This window comes from Haliaeetus leucocephalus, unplaced genomic scaffold (genome assembly GCF_000737465.1).
Source record: "Haliaeetus leucocephalus isolate CR32 unplaced genomic scaffold, Haliaeetus_leucocephalus-4.0 Scaffold752, whole genome shotgun sequence".
NCBI classification, from domain to species: Eukaryota; Metazoa; Chordata; class Aves; order Accipitriformes; family Accipitridae; genus Haliaeetus; species Haliaeetus leucocephalus.
The window spans coordinates 3,471,594-3,492,726 of record NW_010973188.1 but is presented as its reverse complement, the minus strand read 5'-3'; the positions used below and the strand labels follow the sequence as shown (position 1 = coordinate 3,492,726).

Below are 21,133 nucleotides of genomic sequence, written 5' to 3'. Positions count from 1 at the left end.
ATAAACACCTCCCCCCCCCCAGTAGCTTCACCCTATTGGAAGAAATATATATGTGAATCAAGAAATCTTGAGAAATTTTAGGAACAAAACTTGCAGGCTCTTAACTCTTCCTACCCACCTTAAACCAATGATTACAACAGCATTACTAATGTATATTACATTGTGGTCTTAAATTCAATAATTTTAATTTGCTCTTCTCAGACAATGTCTGATTATGTCACAGCAGTTTTCTGCAGTACTTGTCCTAGAATCTAATACAGGTAGTTATGTTATAGATGAAAAATAAAATTATAAGAAAATGATACATTAGCTCATTTTCATGTTTTCCTTTTCAGTATTGGATGGTTAAGATTATTACACCACTGCCTCACTCACATAAGTGATTTAGAAGGAATGATGGCTAGTGCTGCAGCACCCACTGCTAATCTGTTGCAGACATGTGCTGCTTTACTAATGTCACCTTACTGTGGTATGCATTCTCCAAACATTGAGGCTGTGCTTGTAAAAATTGGGCTTCAGTCCACCAGAATAGGCCTAAAATTGATTGACATTCTTCTAAGAAACTGCTCAGCATCGGGGAGCGATCCTGCAGGTGAGTGCAATTTTTTTCTTTTCAGTTGTTGCTTAAAAACATTGCCTGTATAAACGTACAAATATAGTATATTTGCATGTTACTTTCTGATTCTGAATTTGGGTTGCCAGAACTTGCCATTGTGCTTTGTTATGCTTGTAAATATCGCAGTCTCTCTATGTGGGTAGTTCTACAACAGTAAAGAAGTGCAACCAGGGTTGTTTTGATTTTTGTGTAGAATAGATAATTAGATGAATGTTTGAAGACATGAGAGTAGGACATGCAATATATCCTAAGTGCCTCTTACTATAGATACTATGTCTAGATGTTTCAAAATAAAGAACATCCACAAGTAGTGTTAAGGAAAACAAATGCAGCAATATTTGGGCAGTAATAGCCTGTAGGACAGTATAAATTCTGAATAGCACTAAGCATTGAAAGTATTTACAGGTGGAGGTACATAATCAAGACACTTGAACAACTAATCTACGTCCCACAGCAAAATTTTACAGTAGTTCTTCTGTTAATGCACTGGGGTTTTTGTATGTATGATTCCGTACCACTTTGCTGTTTTGTGTCTTTTAAATGAAGGAAAACTGAATTCATATTTTACCTGTTTTGAGGTTGCTGATACTGCCAGAAAACATGCTTTTCAAAATGGCTTCCATGACTTATTTTGCCATGAGTTAATGTTTCAGTGTAACCTACTGTCTTTTGCTGGAATGCCGTTAGATAAGAGAGTAGTTTTCTACAGGGCAGGAGATGAACATAGTGAGGAGAAGATGAATAGGAAATGATCTGAGGAAATCTTCAGTCTTAGTCCCATTGATGGAAATTGGAGTTAAATAAGCTTCCATTTTTAAATAAAAGTTTGCTTCTGTGAAGCATGAGGTTTGAGAGCTCTGTTGGAATTATTCATGTCTCTTTGGAACATGTTGAAGAAAATCCTACTAGTTAAAGCTTTAAGTCCCGTATCTGATGAATGTTGCAATGATTTTTCATTTCATAGTAAGGCTGTACATTGCATTGAACATATAAAATGCACAGTTTTGAGACAGTGGTGTGTGTAAGAATTGCATCCTTATGTTAATGGCAAAACTCAATTCAATGTTAATATTGCAATTCTATAATAATTTCATTAGTACTTTTAAAAAATACATATGTAAGTACTTCTATTATTCCCCCCCCCCCCCCCTTTTTTTTTCAATGCGGCAAGATCTGAATAGTCCTTTACTGTTTGGAAGATTAAATGGTCTCTCTTCTGACTCCACAATAGACATTCTTTATCAGCTTGGAACAACTCAAGACCCTGGAACAAAAGATAGGTAATGTTATTTGGATTGTCATGTGGAAGCATATGCATAAGTAATCTGCTAAATAGTGGCTTGATGTTACTGCACAAAAGCAGACTTTTTGAAATCTGATTGTTATGAGATAGTGTGAAAGTGCAGAAATCTAAAGAAGCATTCCTGCTTTTCCTTCTAGCTCTTTGCATCCTTTGCAGAGAATGCTGTCACTCTTTTTTTGCTCTTATAAATGTGATAAAACCTTTGTTGCAAAACTGACTTTTCTCTCAAATACTTAGAACTTGGATACCTACTATGTTTTCTTTCTCTGTAGAAGGCAGCGGCTGTCCAAGATAAGTGTTTTTTATTAATTTTTTCCCTGTTAGTGATCTAAGTCTTGAAAAAATAGTTTGAACTCACCCTTGAACTTTGCTGCAAAGGAATAGACAAATATGTAAATCAGATTACAAAAAGATAGCAAGATAATTTGTTTTTGAGTCTGTCTTTGAGACTTTATAACGTACTACATCATCTTGCCTTCCAGAATTCAAGCATTGCTGAAATGGGTCAGTGATTCTGCAAGAGTTGCGGCTATGAAAAAAAGTGGCCGGGTCAGCTACATTTGTCCAAGTAGCTCAACAAGAGAGTATGGTCTTTTGATGCCATCTCCTTCCCATTTGCATTGCGTAGCAGCAATTTTGTGGCATAGTTATGAATTGCTTGTTGAATATGATTTACCAGCGTTGCTGGACAGAGAACTCTTCGAGTAAGTAAAGCAAAGTTTTGCACCACATACTTCTTATAACTGAATTATTTTGTTCACTGAAATGATATGACTTGGAGTGCACTCATTGTGAAATAATAGTAGAAATTGTCATCCCTGAAGCTAATTGATAAAGTGAATACTTAAAGATATCTAAACAGGTAGTTTTGCAGTTCTAAACACAAAACTGCACTTCATGTATTCCAGGTATAATTGTGTTTAAAAACAAAAACGGCAGATCCATGTATATAATTGCAGATATGTGTAAGGTAAACTGCTGCATGTTTTCGTGGTTGTTTTGTTTTGTTTTTTTTAAGGATAACTTTGGGCTGTTCTTGTTGAAATTGTTTGCAGTAATTTTCACTGTACCTATAAATCATGATCTTCATTAGTCTCCTGTTCTATAAGGTTCTATTATTTTATTACTCATGGTATCCATTATCTATAACTGATTGCTAAGAGCCAGGGGAGGAGGGGGATTGTTTCTTTGGAGTTGCCACTTTTGTTCCAGCCAGTCTGATTTGAAAGAAAAAAAGCACAAAATCTTGAGTGAATCTTGAACTATGAATTTGCTGGATGTTGCTGAATTCTAAAGAAAAGTTCAGCCTAAAGACCAAATGTATACTTTTAGTGACTCCAGACTGAAAATATTTGAGCTAACATTCCTAATTTATGTTGCTTAACCATGTCTTCTGTTTAAACAAAACAAAAGAGAAGCCACATAGCTTTGTTTTATGTGTATTATAGAAAAATAGCTGTTAAATTTGTGTATCTAGTGAAGTGTCTTTCATTTGTACCATCAAATAAAATTCCAGTTAATGAAAGGAACTTTGATAGACTGTAATTTTTTTGTTGCCCTTAGGAAATGTTCGTATTTTTCTGCTACTTTACTGTCTCTTTTAGGCACAGTCAAACATACAAACACTGGGAAATGTACAAGTTATGGTTATTGGTACAAGCCTGTGGAGCTCTTGTATATGTGCAACGTGATGGTCTTTAGATACATGACTACAAGCTAAACCTTTTCCAAAGACTTCAGTGATACTGTCATATAAATAATTGTTAATTCAAAATGAGCTTGTTCATTTTGGGAATCAACTTAAGGATTTTAAATTGCTGGTCAATTAGCCCTTTCAGCAATAAATTTTAACAGAAATACATTTTCAGCATACATTCTAATGATTTTAGCTTTCGAAAAGGAAGAACTCTAATAAAAATAGACTTCCTAAAATGGATAGCTCATTTAGATTTATACTAATATAAAAGTGGGTTTCACAACTGAATTCCTGTCTTTTGGAGGAGAGTATGCTGTTTTCATCACAGGACAAAATGAAGGAATATTGATAAACTGTTGTACCTAGTTTGAACATGCATGTTGCAGTATAGCCTGTTCCTCTATATCCTGCTAAATAAAACTATAATTCATATCAGCCAGCATCTGGAGCAAATTATAAAATATATTTTTAATAAATATAGATGAATTGTTGTCATACCCAAATATATGGGTAAATAATTCTTCTAGTAAAAATAACTTCTCGTGTATTCTTCATCCTCTTTGATATTTTAACTTTTGAAACATTTTCATTGATTCTAGCTATAACTCCCAATTTCTCCTTCATGTGATATTTCATTTTTTTCTTGGATCTATTTTCCTATCATCCCCATTTTCCATTTCAATATTTCTGCATTGTCCAATGGATACTAATTTATTCCTTAGTTATTTTTTAATATCTACTTGGAAAAGAATCTTATTTTTCATAGAGCATGAACTTACCCGGAAAATTTTGGCGGAAGGATTGTGTGAATATACAGTTGGCAAAGAGTTTAAGTGTACCTTTATTATATGTGGACTTTGGGAAATTGTGACTATCTTCCCAAAGTTATGGGTCATTTGGTCACTGAGATGACTTTTTAATGTCTTCCTTGGAGAGTTTTTTTTTATCAGCTCTTCACTAGACTGGTGATAAAGCTAACTTTTGGTTAGACCCATGTTCTGTTCTAAACTCTTAGACTAAACATAGAATGACACTTCCATCCAGAAAAGGGAAGAACAATCCTTGTCTTCAAATGGGAATGTGATATATGATGATACATACAAACTTATTTAAAAACCTAATATTGAAGTGGCACGAAGTGTGTGATCACCTCTGTATGTAAAGGTTAAGATAATGTAACTTATTATGTATGGTGTCAGTTCAGAAAACTGTGGGTTGTTTTTTATAAATACTTGACCTACTCTAAACAAGTCTGTATGAAGAAATTACGATTTTGCTGTTTTAGAAATACCACTTATTAAATTTAAGCTGTATAATAGGAGCTAAATTAGTTTTTGCATTCATGTGCCTTGGATTAGCATTCAAGCAAATAGTATTTGGATGGAAGTGAGTTCAAAGGTAGGTGGGATTTTTAGTATCTCTGAGGAACAATTCTGTTGTTAACTTGTGTCCTAAGTTCAGGTTGAGTAAGGGTAGTGAGGGTAACGTCATTCAGCCAACAACATTATTACTGCTTTCATTTTTTTGCAACATCTTCAGGTAGAACTCTAATAAAGCAAATTTTTAAAATTTTTTGAAACATGTTAGAATTCTTTCAGTTCTTACAAAGGATTAAAAGACCTTTATGTAAATGAGCATGTGTCTGCATGTGTGTGTGATCCTAGTAGCTGCGGCTTGGAGAGTTGAAAGCACAAAGACGTTGCAGTTGGCTCAAAAATGCATAAATTATGTGACAACTGTCAAAAGACTGAAATCCTGTCTTTCATCTGCAGCATGCCAGAAAAGTCAGCTTACATCTATTTTAAATACAGTATGATGAAATTTAAACATAGAGTTGAGGAATGCCTGTTGTGTGATGAATGTCCTGCTGATACTGTGATCCAAAAGAGGCTTTCAAGCTCAGCACAGTGTGTTTTACAACAGCTTCTGCAATAGTTAAAACATAAATGTGGAAAGGTGTTTCATGAACCAGTGAAGAAAAGGGAATATGAGTGGCAAACTATGTGTTGACATGATTTTCTGTCTTCTACAGGTCACTGTTTAATTGGTCCATGTCTCTTCCCTGCAACATGGTGTTGAAGAAAGCTGTTGATAGTTTGCTTTGCTCCATGTGCCACATCCACCCAAATTATTTTTCCTTACTCATGGGATGGATGGGTATCGCTCCTCCTCCAATGCAGTGTCAACACAGACTGTCCATGACTGATGACAGCAAAAAGCAGGACCTTAGTTCGTCTTTAACAGATGACTCTAAAAATGCACAAGCCCCTCTTGCACTAACAGAGTCTCACCTGGCTACTCTTGCTGCCTCATCTCAGTCTCCTGAAGCTATCAAGCAATTATTGGACTCAGGTTTGCCTTCACTGCTTGTAAGAAGTCTTGCTAGTTTTTGCTTTAACCATACTTCTAGCTCTGACTGCACTGCACAATCAATGGATATCACCCAGGACAGGCTCAGGAGGCATCATGCTCCACAGCACTTTAATAAAATGCCTATCACGGCAGACCTGGTTGCTCCTGTTCTCAGGTTTTTGACAGAGGTTGGCAATAGCCACATGATGAAGGATTGGTTGGGTGGCTCTGAAGTCAATCCATTGTGGACAGCACTTTTATTTCTGTTGTGCCACTCTGGTGCTACTTCTGGAGGACACAATGTGACGGCACAACAGGCCAGTGCAAGATGTAGCTTGCTTTCTTCAACTGTAACAACAGGGTTGACCACTCAGCAGCGGACAGCAATTGAAAATGCAACAGTTGCTTTCTTCTTACAGTGCATCTCTTGCCATCCTAATAACCAGAGACTTATGGCACAGGTGAGAAAGAAAAACAAAGTTTTAATTTCTTTATTAATAACTACATCCAACTTTCAAAAATTTTACTTTTTTTTTTAGCTTTCTTTAAAATAAATTTTTTTGTAAGCTGCCATTGACAGGTAAAGTTTTGTATTAAAATTGTTGGCTTGTTGGTCTGACTCTGAAAAGTATAAAAATGTTTTGGCATGGCCGTCCAGTCCTATGTATAGATTTGTATACCTCTTGATTTGGAGGAATAAACTTTAGACCATAATCCAAAATACTGTATTTAATTGGACAGGTCTAAACTCTTGTGAAATGGAATTTGAAAATCAAGCTTCATACACATCTTTAATATTAGTAACTTAAGGAGATTTCCTGGTAAATTTCTTTGTGCAACCATATACCCTGTGCAATCTGTGACCAGGGAAATACGGGCTATTGCAGAATATGGCTTTGCATTTGGCATTCTAGTGCAAATTCAGCTATTCCTCACATTTGTTAACCTTGTAGACCTAGTTGAATAAAAGTATAAATAAAAAAAGATTTTTCAACATTAAGAATGACCATGGCCTGGGAACAGGTAGACTTCAGTAAAAAATTCAGCACTGTTCTCTGTTAATGTCTACTAGTAATACTGCATTATGAAATGGAAAATTTTTGCTTTAGGAATTTGAAAGCTATTTTTCTAAATACTCTATCTTCAGTTTTTTATCTTTTTGAGTAGTCTGTGTATTTACAATTACTTTCATGCTGTAGTCAGCGTTTTGAACTTTTTTTGTAAAAAAACCTTACCTGCTGCTGCTGTTTTCTTCAGTCGTGCTCATTTCTGATCTGGTTTGAATGATAACTGGAAGGTAGATCTTAGGCACTGCCTATTATGGCTGTTTAGAGCTATATTTTAGAGACCTAAATATAGAAATACTTTAAATCTGATGTCATTTTGCATTCCCAGGTTCTCTGTGAATTGTTCCAGTCCTCTCCTCAGCGTGGGAACCTCCCAAACTCTGGAAATATTTCTGGATTTATTAGGAGGCTTTTTTTGCAGCTGATGCTAGAGGATGAGAAAGTGACTTTGTTTCTTCAGTCCCCATGTCCAGTAAGAATTTTTGATATCGGTATCATGAACATGGAATAAATAAAGTATATTAAACTTTGAAATGTCAGACAGCAGCTTTTCCTACTGTACACGTTGCAGAATTTTGGAAAGGAGTGTGTTGGTGAATTGTAACTCAGCATTTTAAAAGAAAATTTAAGGCACTGTTGTAAGACAAAGCCATCTTCTTGAAAACTTATTTTCTTCTGAAAGAATTGACAACTGAAATTTAGCTTATGGAAGACTTTTTAATAGTATCCTTATGCATTAGCAGCAAATATAGATACAAGTTCTAGTCCTTCCAGCAGTTCTTTGTTATTAGTTTTGTTAAAGAATAGTCTTAGTTCTGATGCTTCAAAATTGGCAGAGATCCTTCAGCATTAGCCAAAACACCACGAATAAATTTGAGTGACAAATACTTGAATTAATTTATAAAGCAGATGTATGCTTTTATGCTTCCACATGTTTCACCAGAACACAGAATTATAATTGACTGAATGAAGTGCTATGCTCTCAGTTGAAGGCTGTGAATAAAGAAATATAGGAAAAACAGAAGTTATTAAAAGATCTGGTACTTCCATACAAAGAAAAATTATTTTCTGCTTTGGCTTCTGCCGTTCTTACTACATCTCAGAAGTACTACATGAGATATATGACAGGGGAATTGCATCACATGGTATAAAATGGAAAAGGAGGAACAAATAGTTTTAGCACAAACATTTCAATGCTTTGTTTAAACCTGGCTGAGATTAATTGTTAACATGGCCATCGGTAATGTGAAGGTAAAATTGATTTTCTAATAATTTGTTTTACATACAACAGATTTTTACAGAATATTACTAGATATGTAAAAGAAGAAGAATTATCTTGAAAGGAAGTTGTCAGATAATTCAGTTTATCCCATTCAAAACACCAGAAAACAGTCTGTCTGTTCTTACTGAGATGATTCCTCCTCTAACATCCAAAGAGAAACCTTAAAAATAATGTGGATGTGCAGCATCTACTTCTAGTATATCCAACAACATAACCTTTCAAAGATTTGATCCCCATTTTTTATCCCTTAAGTTCTTACCAAAACTGTATTTGAGAAGCTAAATTCTGATTGTCATCAAGTATTAATTTTTTTTATAATACTGCACAACAATAAATTTGTCCTGTGTGTGAATATTAGTAAACAGTTCTCCTGATGATAGGAGGAAGGGGATAAGTGGCACTCTTATTGCAGAAAGGTCTGTAAAAAGTTAGTGCAAGCAAAGAATGATACAAAATGTGAACAGAGCTCAGGCTAAAATATGTTAAATATTTGAAATGTTTTAACTAGTAGTGACTTAGTTATCTGTCATAATAGCAAAAAGTAGATATTCAATCTAGAATAAACTTCATCCTCAAGTCAGCATTAGAGAAATGACATCTTTCTCTAGTCCCAAGTACATTGTGATTTCCTAATTTAATTTCAGAATTAAATTTTAATTTCATAAATAATTGCAAGTCTTGGGCATTCAATTTTTCTCTTATACACAGCTATGTAAAATAATTGGGTTTTTAAAAATAAATATGATATCATACTGTTTCTGCTGCTAAAAATATTCTAGGCTTTCAAAGCAAAAGAATTAAAAAATTAAACTTGTCCTAATTTGATGCATTTTTACTGTATACCTCCAAAGTTGAAGGATATGCCAGTGTTCTTTTAGCACACACAAGATTTAGCTTTATTTTGCTGAGGTGAGTTTATAAGAACTTAGTGTTTTAACTTATTTCTGAATGTTAAAGTCATGTTAAATGTTGACTTTTTTTTTCCTTTCAGCTGTACAAAGGAAGAATTAATGCTACTAGTCATGTAATTCAACACCCAATGTATGGAGCTGGACACAAATTTCGTACTCTTCACTTGCCTGTGTCAACAACTCTAGCAGAGGTTCTTGATCGTGTGTCAGGCAAGTTTGCAATAGTTCATGTTTTAAAGATACAGTTTCAAAAAAAAAAACCAAAAAGCAAAACCCAAACCCCAGAACCAAAAAACCTGCATAAACCAAGTATGTCTAACGTACATGTTTGCAGTGTTCATTGGTAATTGCCGAATATGAAACAGTGATTTAAGTTGTAAGCTTTTGCATATACCTTACATGTGGCATGTAAAATGCACTTTTACTAGTCAAATACTATTTTTTCCTTCTGTAAAATTGAGGTGGAGAAGGTGGGATTTTTGGTGGTTTTTTTTTTTTTGCTTGCTGGAGGTTTTTTGGTTGGTTGCTTGGTTGAGGTTTTTATGTTTGCTTTTTAGTGTTAATGTGTTCTCAAATCTCTCATGGGGTATGTGCAAGACCATAAAAATGGTACTGCAGATATCAGTCTTTAAAATGACCTGTCTTTCATCCAGTCACTTAAATATTCCCAAATTGTGTCAGTTAAATATCCCACAACTTAGAAGTTTATCTCAAGATAGAGATGAAACCATGTTGCTATGAAAAGGACAATAATGAAGGCTACATCTAATTTCTGTGGATGTATATCTACCTATTATATAAACATTTGAGTTTGCTTACTAAATGGAGATTGAAAGCCATAATTTACTTTTAGAGATTAATTTTAAAATTATATACAATGAGAGGATAATCTAAAGACATGAATTTGTTTGGTTTTTAAAGTTCAGTACTTTCAGTTATACTATTTGAATATATATGGAGAGATGAACCCCTTTGTAGGAAACTCTGTTGACCAGGCCTCCACAGACCTTTTGACACCTGAATGGTAGATGTCTTAATCTTAAAATTAATCCCACCTTGAATTTTAGTATTTATTTAATAATTTAGAAAATAGAACTATATGTTAAAGATTAGGGTTAGTGATTTTTTTTTAAATTTAGTTAAAGAGTAGAATTCATACTAAAGGTGTCATGTCCATGCCAGAGCTCCCTAGGTAAAACCACGCAAGTTGCAAGTTGATTCTCCTTGGGTAAGAAATAGAGCAAAATTTGTTAGGTCAAGTTACGTCAAAAATCAGTTTTAAGCATGTCTAATTTTAAAAAGGAAAAACACCGAGCACTTCCTCTTTACTCTTAAGAGGAGGTTCTCAAGTAATAGCAAAGAAAAGTCAAAGAGGATTTTGCCATATTGCAGATGTGCACTGGTGTGTGCGCTTAGCTGCACACTCATCTGACTAGGTATTTGTCTTCTTATATGTAGATATACTTGTACGTGTAATTTTTTGGAACTCAGTGTAGATCAGCTTTTAATTTCTGAAGCAGATCTTCATGGAGTTCAGAGGAACTATTGCTTTTTTATATCTACTTAAAATCTTTACATTGAAATTATTAACAAATTCATTACGGTAATAAATACACTACCTAACAAGGTGATAGAAGTACTATAATGGCATTTGGCAGAATACTAGACAGAACAAGATGTGCTTTGGAATTTTAATTAAAACATAGTGAATCCTAGAAAAATGCTTGAAGCTTATTTACCAGGGAATAGTTCACTATTTCTGATAGAATTCTGTATTCACTTACTGTACAGACAGAGTCATGTGTGGAATGTGACTGAGGTCTTTAGATCCTTGTGCAATTTATGGTCAGAATTACTGTAATGGGTGGGATAGTCCCTGCATATGAAGTGGGGATCAGTTGTTGAGCAGTGACATAAACTGTACTGAATAGCTGCCTCAGAGGTGTATTGCGGTCAACTTGATAGCCAGTGCTAATACAGACTTGGGAGGGGAATGTGATGATGTCATATACTGTAACGTCTCTAATTGAAATTGATCAAATGCTGACTTTGTAGGGCACCATAAGTTTGGGTTTTGCTACAGAATTGTTACTCCTCAGCTTAACTCTTATTTTACATGGGTAGAATTAATTCTGGAAAAGTTTAGGTTCTCTTATGTTTCCATCCCTCATCTAGTGTGATTTCTGATTGTATTACAAGCTTTGTGATACTTGTATATCATTCCATGAAGTCCATGGTTAGGACGTTGTAAAGAAGACTTGAATATATGAGGAGTAAACTCTGTGTTTGGGGTGAGAGGGAGAGAGAAGGGATGGACTGGGGGGCAGAAAGGAAGAAAGGACTGCCACCACTGCAACAACAGGAGGTTGTGAAGGTCCTGTGTCAGAGTCTCTCCCTTGGGTTAACTTCCTTTTTCTTAACTATGCTGTTAATTTCTCAAATCGATCATGTCATACTTCCTGCAAAAATAAATCACAATAAACATGTTCATTTCATGCTTTTTCTCCCAGCCTTTAAAAAAATAAAAGGGGGGGGGGTGTCAAAAATCATTGCTAAATCTGCTTCTCACATCCCTTCGCCATAGGAAGAAAATGTGCAGTATCACTGCAGGTAGGATTGTCTAGGATGGGTACCAGTTGTTTTGTATTTCACCTGGGGGAGGGGGGGTGGTGCAGTTTCACACTCTGTATCTTCTTTTGTGTGTGTGCAGTTTCATACTCTGTATCTTCTCTTGGTCTGCACTACTGTCTAACTCAGACATAACCAATGTCTTCAGGCACAAATCATAATTTATTTCCAAGCAGTCAAACTATGTCTCTTTCAGCACCTCACACACCAGTGATATACAGTTAAAGGTAGCTGGACGGTACCTCTAGGTCTTGAGTCTGTGGTTGTAGCTTAAGGCTGCTGTGGCTATGTGGAAACAAGTTACTACTCAGAAGCAATTAGAGAATTATTTGGCCATTTTGGTGCCAGTGTTGTGTATTACAAGGTGTGAAATGATCCATTGTCACCAGTCATCAATAATGTAATAGTTGCTTGCTGATATTTGTGATCTACACTAAAGATTGAACCAAAATGGTTGAACTGCAGTAATCTAATGTTCAGCAAACAACAGGAGTTTTGGAGGTGTGATGTACTTCAGGCATCCTCCAATTTCAAAGGAACAAACTTGCCAGTTCTGAAATCGGGTCAGTATATAACCTAGATACCTAGGCCTAAATACAATAATTTATTTAAATAAGTCTGCAGGTGTCCTTAAAAAGAGTTTTGGAATATTTTTTTTGTTTCTTTGTTGTTTTGTTGGGGTTTTTTTGGTGTTTTGGTTTCTGGTTTTTGGGGGTTTGGGTGGGGTTTCATGAGTACACTTGACTTATCAGGTAATGGTTTTAAACTGTTACGGTTTTAAATTGTCAGAAGACAGAGGGGACTAGAATTATTGTAATACCTTAATTCATAGATATTTACAAGACTATTGCTGCTTGGGATGGAACTCTAAGCCACTAAAATAACTGAGAATAGCCCCTTGTTAACAGCCTAGAAACTGTAATAAAATCAACTTGGTATCTTGAAATGCTTTTCTCTCCTCTTTTTTTTTTTTTTTTTCTTCCCTGAATAGATACACCCAGTATTACAGCTAAGCTAATTAATGAACAGAAGGAAGACAAAGAAAAAAAGAACTATGAAGAGAAAGAAAAAGTTAAAGCAGAAAATGGATTTCAGGACAATTATAGTGTTGTTGTTGCTTCTGGTATGTCTTTTTCTTCCACCTTCTGAAAAAAGGATCTTTCTGATGTTAAAGGGGGGGGGGGATATCTACCAACAATTCTTTTTTATTATTAATTAGGTTAGAAAAATTTTAGTGGCCAGTTAATCTAACTGGCTGTTAGGCAGCAGAGATTGGTTCCTGGTAGAACTGCTCTCTCTAGCGGATTATATACTTTGACAAATTTGTACCTATATGTGTGTGTCAGTGATATGTTGTGGATGCTGTTGCTAGTGCATTTTGCAGGATTTTGTAGAGACACACCTGGAGCTTGGATTTCATGGCAATATATTAGTATTTGTGTACTATTGCTGTGGTATGGGTATTACTACCTCTACCTTTTTGCAGTGGCTGGTGCATCAGAGTTTTACTTAAGCAATATGCTTTGCAAATAAAAGAATCCATATGCTTTGCGTAACAACTGGAGGTACTCTACTAAAAACTGTCAGATGGAAATGTAAGCATAAAACCATGTTGTTTCACTTGGCACCCACAAATACAGGATTTTCTTACAAAGTATTCACCTAAAAACTAATGTGAACATCATTCTGAAATAATTCATGTAAACCCTTTTCCTCCAAAACTACTTTGGAGGTTATAGATTGAACACAGTAATTTTGCAGTGACATGAGAAGATTGCAGTTCAGATGATGGCTGTAGAGATCATTAGTCATCATCTGGTTTGAAGTTCTGGTGCGTGTGAGAGAGAGATTAATGAACTTCAAACTACTCTTTTCCTATCTAGCTTTCTGCCTTCATTGAGGTACCTCAATTTCATTTACACTTCATGAAGCATGAAGAAGAGATGCTGATCTCCTTTGACTTCTGGCACCAATATTTCTTAAGCTTTTTATTTTAGGTTTTTAGATGTAGATATAACTCTAAACTCAAGTGTTGAATAGGGCAGCAGTTTCATGGATCTTGGTATATATTTAAGGCAACACAGCTGGTGTTAATTACAGCGTTGTTATCTGGAAAGATATTTGCAGTGGATGCCACTTGAACAGGATAAATGTGTTTTGGTAATATGTAAAATATTAATAGGTCCAAGTGAAGGGTTAAAACATGAGTAAAGAATCTAGGAAGAAAGAAAAAAAAATATGCCAGGCTTGAAGATAGGGCACAGCATAGTCAGCCATGTCTCATCCCAGTTGCATCTCTGATCATCCAGCCTGATACAGCCCATTCCTTGTTTAGAAAGAAGCAGACTTAAGTTTTTGCTTCTTTTTGTTTGTATTTTTTCCACCTAAGTAAAAGAGTTTAAATGTAATCTTCATTTTCATTTGTTTTTACTACTGGCTTGTGAAATCTTTTCTTCTTTTGTCTTTATCTTTTCATATATTCTGGGGGTTTGTTTAGTGTTGTCAGAGCTTCATGCAGCCAGTATTTAACTTGTTTGCTATTGGTAAAATTAATAGAGAGTAGAGATGGTATTTGGAACCTGATCTTCCTGAGACAAGCTAGTTTAGTGTACTGAGGTTATTGGAGAACGTGTTGCGTATTATAGCTGCTCCTGCTGATCAGCTGAAACCAGAGTGGATTACAGCGTTTCAGGTGTGGATGTTGTTAGTTTTGCAGCTGCTCTTGGCTAAGCTAAGGCAGTCATTGTATGTGTCTTTCTATCTTGACCTGCTGGCTTTTTCACTTGGTCTGTCACCTGCATAGAAGACTACATGACAGTAGTATAATTTCGCTGTACCTTAAGTCAACTTAAGCTGTCCCCAAAAATGGCAGTCTTGCTATAAAGCTCAGTAAGCTTTTATGTACCTATTCTCTCTTTTAATTTTCATGTGGTGCTTACTTTAAATGTTTTGACCTAGGCAACTTAAAAGCATGTTTAAAGACTCCTTTCATCACGTGTGGTACTGTCAGTACTGCAGCTGAAGTCACCTATGTAGGCCAAACAAGTGGTTGTCATCTATAGTCTGTGCTGAAATGTCTGTCAATTTAGAAATTTTTGCCTTTCTTGCTCTCAGTTGAAAAAAACAACTTAAAAAAGCTTTACTGCAGGGCCCATTGCTAGACAGGATCTTTAACTGAGTTTAAGAGCAGAATCAGAATAGCTCTTGCTTTTTTTTAATGGAGGATGTGATCTAATACAGTTATGGTTTAGTTTATGTTTGGAGTTCAGGAGGATGCACAGCCTTGTAACTGTAAAAATACTGGGATTATATCCAAATACATTTTATACATGAATGCTATTCTGATATTTAATTAGCCAGTGCTGAAAAATTCTACTTTTTTTGCTATCATTGAAGGTATTGAGTACATTGCATCTTGGCTAACTGAAGTTATTAAATACTAGAATGACTTTGCACTTCTGTACTAGGTTTGAAATCTCAATCAAAAAGAGCTGTTTCATCCACCCCTCCACGCCCACCATCAAGGCGAGGAAGAGTGATGGCGGATAAAGTAGGTACCTCTGCCTCAGGAGGAGAATCTGCCAGCAAGACCATTAGTGTTCCAGTCTTTCATCTATACCATAAGCTTCTACCAGGTAACTTTAATAACTGGTTTTAAACTTCACAATTTTGGGCTTTTTCAGTGGCTGACACATCTTCAGAAAATAGATGTAATGCTAATGGACATCTTTACCTTTCGATTGAGCATTTTGAACTGTAGAGCCCTTCTGGGTTGGTAACGGCTTTCAAGTGGAAGTGGAGCATTATAACATCATAGTGGCTTGACAAAAGTAACAATTATGCTGATCTTCCTTGAAGTTTAGTTCCTTGTTCCTAAACAGAATCTCAAAAACATTTCCACTTTCACTCAGAAATAAAAGGGCAGTAGGTTTGTAGGGTGACTCACATTTTCGTTCACCTGCAAGGTAGAACAGAACTGGTATTCATGCTCTGTTATTTCATGTTCTGAGTGGGCAGCCAGCTTGCATTGTTCTCTGGAAGGTTGATTTGCCATTTCAGGAATATTCTTGAATTCCATAATATTTGTGTTTTCAAAATCAGCATGTCTTGAGCAGTTAGTCCTGTTTTACATATAGCAGGTATGTATTCGCATTTTATCAGCTATCTGGACAAAGCTGGTGGCAGTGTTGTAGCTGGGGCATAGAGAGAGATTGGTGTGACTGAAATTCTTAACCTTAGATAAAGGACAGGAACATAGGTGAAACACTTTAATATTATGCAGAAGAGCTTCTTATCTCTTTTATAGTATAAAAACAAGGAACCAGCTAATAGAATTAAGTGGTAAACTGAAGTCATTTTCACCCAATAAAAAACTAAATTTTCAACTTAGTACAGAATTATTGTCTTTGAGGCTGTCCTCTGGCAATTATTAGAGGGATCACATACTTGAATTAAAATATCTAAAATTGATACAGTTAATGTTGGAGAGAAGATCAAAACTCAGTGCCTGTTTTCAGTATCTACCTGGTAAGGTTTGTCTACTAATAGTAACGTAGACCATTCTGTATTTGTGATCTCGTCGATCACATCTTGTGCAACAGCCAGTTGTTACAAAAAAAGAAGCCATGGAAAGCAGAATTAGTGATTAAAAAAAGGGCAGAAAACTTACTTGCACGATGGCAAGACATTTTTAATTTTCGTTTCTTAAGACAACATCTTCCACTGAAGAAACAGGTTGCTACTAAAGACCTTAATGGAACTTGTATTAAGTACAGTCAAGATGAAATGGGCATGCTAAGTGTATTATATGATCCAGATGTAAAACATTTCACTTCATGTGTAAGTCTACTTGTTATCAGGAAACTTTGTTCTGCCTTGAGAGTAACTTGTAATTTCAGGGAAGAACATATTCTTCGTAAACAACAGAGTGGCCAAAATCTTGATTTGAGTAATCAGTTTGGGCTGTATTGCATGTGCATTTCAAGTCTGCATTTCTGCTGAGAAAAGTATTCCTGGCAGCACCATTCATTTTTTCTTGCTGAGTTGTGTGCCAACACAAGAGTAGTGAGATAATAGGACTGAAAAAGAATTGCAGGTTTCTTTGTTTCCCACTTTTTTCTGTTTCAGCCATTTTACTTTATGGTCACACACCTTTATGCCACCACAATTCAAGGGTGACGCAGGGGTGGGGTTTAGTAGCAGGGGACAGGCATTACCTACTTAAAATGCTCATCAAATTACAGCCTTAACCATTTGTTAAATATGCCAAGTGCTTGGGCTCTCAGTGCAGAGCTGCCTTAGGGAATGTTGGCATAGTTCTTTGATGGTTGGTTCCAAACTGATGGGGCCCCTTTTCCCAAGAGAACAAATGGTAAAATTGAGGCCTTAGTTTGGAGCCAGATAATATTTAGTCTACGTGGCATCTGTGGTTACAAGTAATGAACAGCACCTGGACATGTATGTTAAAATAACCCAATCATAATTTTCCTCTCTGACTCAATGCCATTGTTGTTTAGGCCAACCATTACCAGCTGAAATGACACTTGCCCAGCTTCTGACTCTGCTGTATGACCGTAAACTTCCTCAAGGATACCGATCAATAGATTTGACAGTTAAGCTTGGTTCCAAAGTCATCTCAGATCCAAGCTTATCAAAAACGGACTCATTTAAACGTCTTCACACAGAAAAAGGTGAGTATTCTTACTTTTTTGGTATCTTCCTTTTTAAAATGCTTTTATTTTGGACAAAAAAATGGTTTTGATTTTCTTGGTAAGAAAATAGCAGTTTTCTGTATTTTCTTGGATGATGTTCCTGAGCCATCCTCTACAAGATAAGTGCTAAACTTTGTGAAAAAGAACAAATTCATTGCCTGTCTTTAGATTGTATCTATAAGATGCACCAATATGGTTGTTCTGGTTTTACTTTTCTTTCTTCATCGTAGTGTTGTACATGATATGATTATATGATTGTATAGATATCGTGTATTTTATTTCTTGATATGTACACTGGTTCTCTGTAGTAAGTGTGCTGATAACCAGGGCAGATTAATTAATGCAGGAACTGTTTGAAACCATGTGAGTTATAGAAGCCTGTGAAATTTTTTATTGCAGCAACCTGGGTATTTAAATGCTTCTTAGAAAATGGGAATTTTTCTCCAGGCCATCTAAACTGGTCTTGTAACTCTAGCTTTTAAAACCATTATTTTTAAGATTTTCTAATATGGTTTGGTTTTTGTTAATGTTTTTTCTAATTGCTTGCTATCTACTTACTTGTAGTGCTGGGGAAGGGGGAAGAAGGACCTGTATCCCAGGGATCTGTTTTGAAATATTTGAATATCATTCCTTCAGGGAAGGACTTAGAAGAATGGGACCTTGAAATTAAGCTAAGGGGATCTGCTGACACAGCATGGAATTACAAAGTTAATCATTCTGCTGTTTTAAGACAGGGGCTTCATTTAAAAACTGTTCACTTGATAGATCAGTCTCTTTCTAGAAAAGATAAGAAACAGAGTTGAAAAAAAAAAATCTATTTTCTTGCTATCTGATCTGAGCTAAGTATTTAATGACTCCATGTAATGGCTGGATATACAGATCTCACACTCTTGAAAGGCCTTTCTCTTTCAAATAATTTTGTTTTGTTTTGCTGTTTATTTAAATTCTCAAGCTACAATAAATATTTTTCAATTTGAATAAAACTCAAAAATCATTAGAGGAGGTTCAGTTTAGTAGTAGAGTTGCATATGAAAACATGAAGGTCCTCTTTCAGCTTTTATTAAGTTCCTAGGCTTTTTTTTTTAAACTTCAGACTAATACTTTTGAAAATTTGACTTTGTCATTACAAATCCATTGATCTGTGGTTCTATACAGCAAAATATTAGTTACATTCAGATGTCTCTCAGTCACCACTCATCAGTTATGAAGGTTAGTGCTACTGCTTTTTCATGACTAGTTTTTTATATCTATAGAAATCATTCTTACATATCAGTATTTCCTTGCTTGCCACTTAAAGCAGACTTTTTCTTGACACCATCTGTACTAGATAGATTTTATAACTTCACATTGTGTCTCTAGTGCTGCATTTACTACTACTATACTTGAGGAAAAGTGTCATTTACTTGTATTTTCTTCTGTGTGCTTCAGTGCCTTTGTTTGAGATCAGCAGTTTTCCATAGCTGAAGTGCATGACTTCACTGAAAACTTGCAGAACATTCATGGAGGTGAAATGGTTTAAATTGGGTTATAAGAAGATTAACTAAAGCCAGTACTGGAGAAGTATACTTAAGTGTAACTCCTTGCAACAATATTTAAGATGTGGAAGGAATAGCATTATATTTGCACTCATAATAAAAGATCTGCCTATACCCTTACTCACTGATGACGTATTTTTCAAGTGTCTTTTGCAGAGAAGCACTTGGCCTTAGTGATCTTTCTCTGCATTGTGAATATCTGTGTGTGTCTATTTTCTTGTTTTCCTTCTTTGGGAAGGCTTACAGCTTTTTACACTGCAAAACAGTGTATAACAAAGGGGTGAGTCTTCCTTAAAAATCTTTATTTTAAAATTTTCCTTATCAAGGAGATCTAACCTTTCTTGTGGTCTGATCAATTCATGTCATTGCAAACAATGGAATTGTAAATCACGTTCAGCCTAGCGTGGTGGAATCCTCCATGTGTCTGACAGAAGGTGGTCCCTTGCTGAGACCAGCATGTTTGCAGACATACTCACCTACTATCTCTCATGATAGGGAAAACTTCCACAGAGGTGGTTTCTGCCTGTATCCTTAAGAACAGTAGGCATCAAAGCTGCATGTACGAAAAGTGCTATATTCGGGCTCTTTCTTACAAAGATTATCCTGCTTTGGAAGTGTATGTGACCTTTTCTATTTCTCATAGTCCGTCAGGTTGAATTAGGGTGAACTGATGTACATACTCCTGTATATCCCTGATTTAATTTCTCTTACCTCTGTGGTTTTTATAGAGCATGGAGATTTACTGGGACCTTGCCCTGAAGATGAAGCCGTCAGTCCTGGGGAGGAGTGTATGGATGCAGTTCTAGATGAATCGCTTCTTGAAACCTGTCCCATTCAGTCTCCGCTGCAAGTTTTTGCAGGAATGGGTGGACTGGCCCTTATTGCAGAGAGACTCCCTATGCTTTATCCTGATGTAATTCAGCAAGTGAGTGAAAAAATCAGTGTAGAAAAACATGCTACGAGTGGTTTGTTTGTTTGTTTAAGGACAGTATTTTCCTCATATTTCTCTGTGTTCGGTTTGACATCTCAGTTATGTGGGGAAGCTGCTTTAAAATAGGCGAGTGCATAACTCCACAGCCCAGTCCAGCTATGCATGCTGCTTCCCTACACATGTTACAGTCTGCTTGAGTAGCCATGTCCTTGTGGAACAAATGTATGAATTCAGTGTTCCTGCTTGCCTCGCTTCCATTAATTCATAAAATATCTTGGAGGGTGCAGTAACGTAAAATTGCTGATGTACTATAAAGCCATACTTGTTTATTATTTAATTGCTCATGTAAATGTACCCTCAGCGATTTTTTTTATGGTTAAGTGAAATTCAGTTCTCAAAGCAGATTATGTAATTTTATTTTAGATTTATTATTATAAATAATAAATAACTGCATAATCTTAATTATATTTATATTAATAAATATATCTAAAATAAAATCATAATAAATAATATGTATGTTAGTTATTTATATACTTATTATAATTATGTATAGAATTTCTCTGGAGGCACTGATAGGCATTTCAAAAGTTTCAGTAGAAGCATTAGTGTGAAATTACACCTTTGGCTGCTGTTCTAGGTACACAGTCTTTATTAAAAAGGAAAAAAATAACCTGTGAATTATTCAAATTCTATTTGGTTGTATTTTTGAAATTTTTGGCTGATACTCCTAACAGGAAGTATTGTGAATATTTATTCCCTTTGAAATTAAGGTAATAATAAATTAAGGGTGCTGTTCAGTATCCTGACTGTAAAACTATGTCAGGAGTAGGAAGTCTGTAGTGAGACTAGATATTTAGTATGAATCCTTTGTAAATAGTTCTGCAAAGATGTTTTAGAGGTCTAGTATCAAGTTGGTTCAAAAATTAAAAGTTAAGGAAATGTGTTCACATAAATAATTGTTGTATTTTGAAATCCAAGAGAGATAATGCATACTCGGTATTGAAGAAGACTGATTCATGGATTTCTGCAACAGATGAAAGGCAACTTAAGACCATGAGAAATTTCATCCCTTTTTTTCCTTCTTTTTTATATAGTTCTGGA

The 21,133-nt window shown here is 35.4% G+C and overlaps 1 protein-coding gene across 1 annotated transcript in view; it reads left to right on the top strand.

Moving 5' to 3' along the window:
* BIRC6 (baculoviral IAP repeat containing 6) overlaps positions 1-21,133 on the top strand; it is a 177,007-nt gene that overhangs the window by 92,108 nt on the left and 63,766 nt on the right. The window contains exons 52-61 of the mRNA XM_010581233.1: positions 336-592; positions 1,788-1,896; positions 2,402-2,623; positions 5,648-6,428; positions 7,363-7,506; positions 9,308-9,437; positions 12,847-12,978; positions 15,323-15,490; positions 17,372-17,545; positions 19,830-20,026. Of these exons, the coding sequence (XP_010579535.1) occupies positions 336-592; positions 1,788-1,896; positions 2,402-2,623; positions 5,648-6,428; positions 7,363-7,506; positions 9,308-9,437; positions 12,847-12,978; positions 15,323-15,490; positions 17,372-17,545; positions 19,830-20,026 (2,314 nt within the window). The remainder of the gene's footprint in view (positions 1-335; positions 593-1,787; positions 1,897-2,401; positions 2,624-5,647; positions 6,429-7,362; positions 7,507-9,307; positions 9,438-12,846; positions 12,979-15,322; positions 15,491-17,371; positions 17,546-19,829; positions 20,027-21,133) is intronic.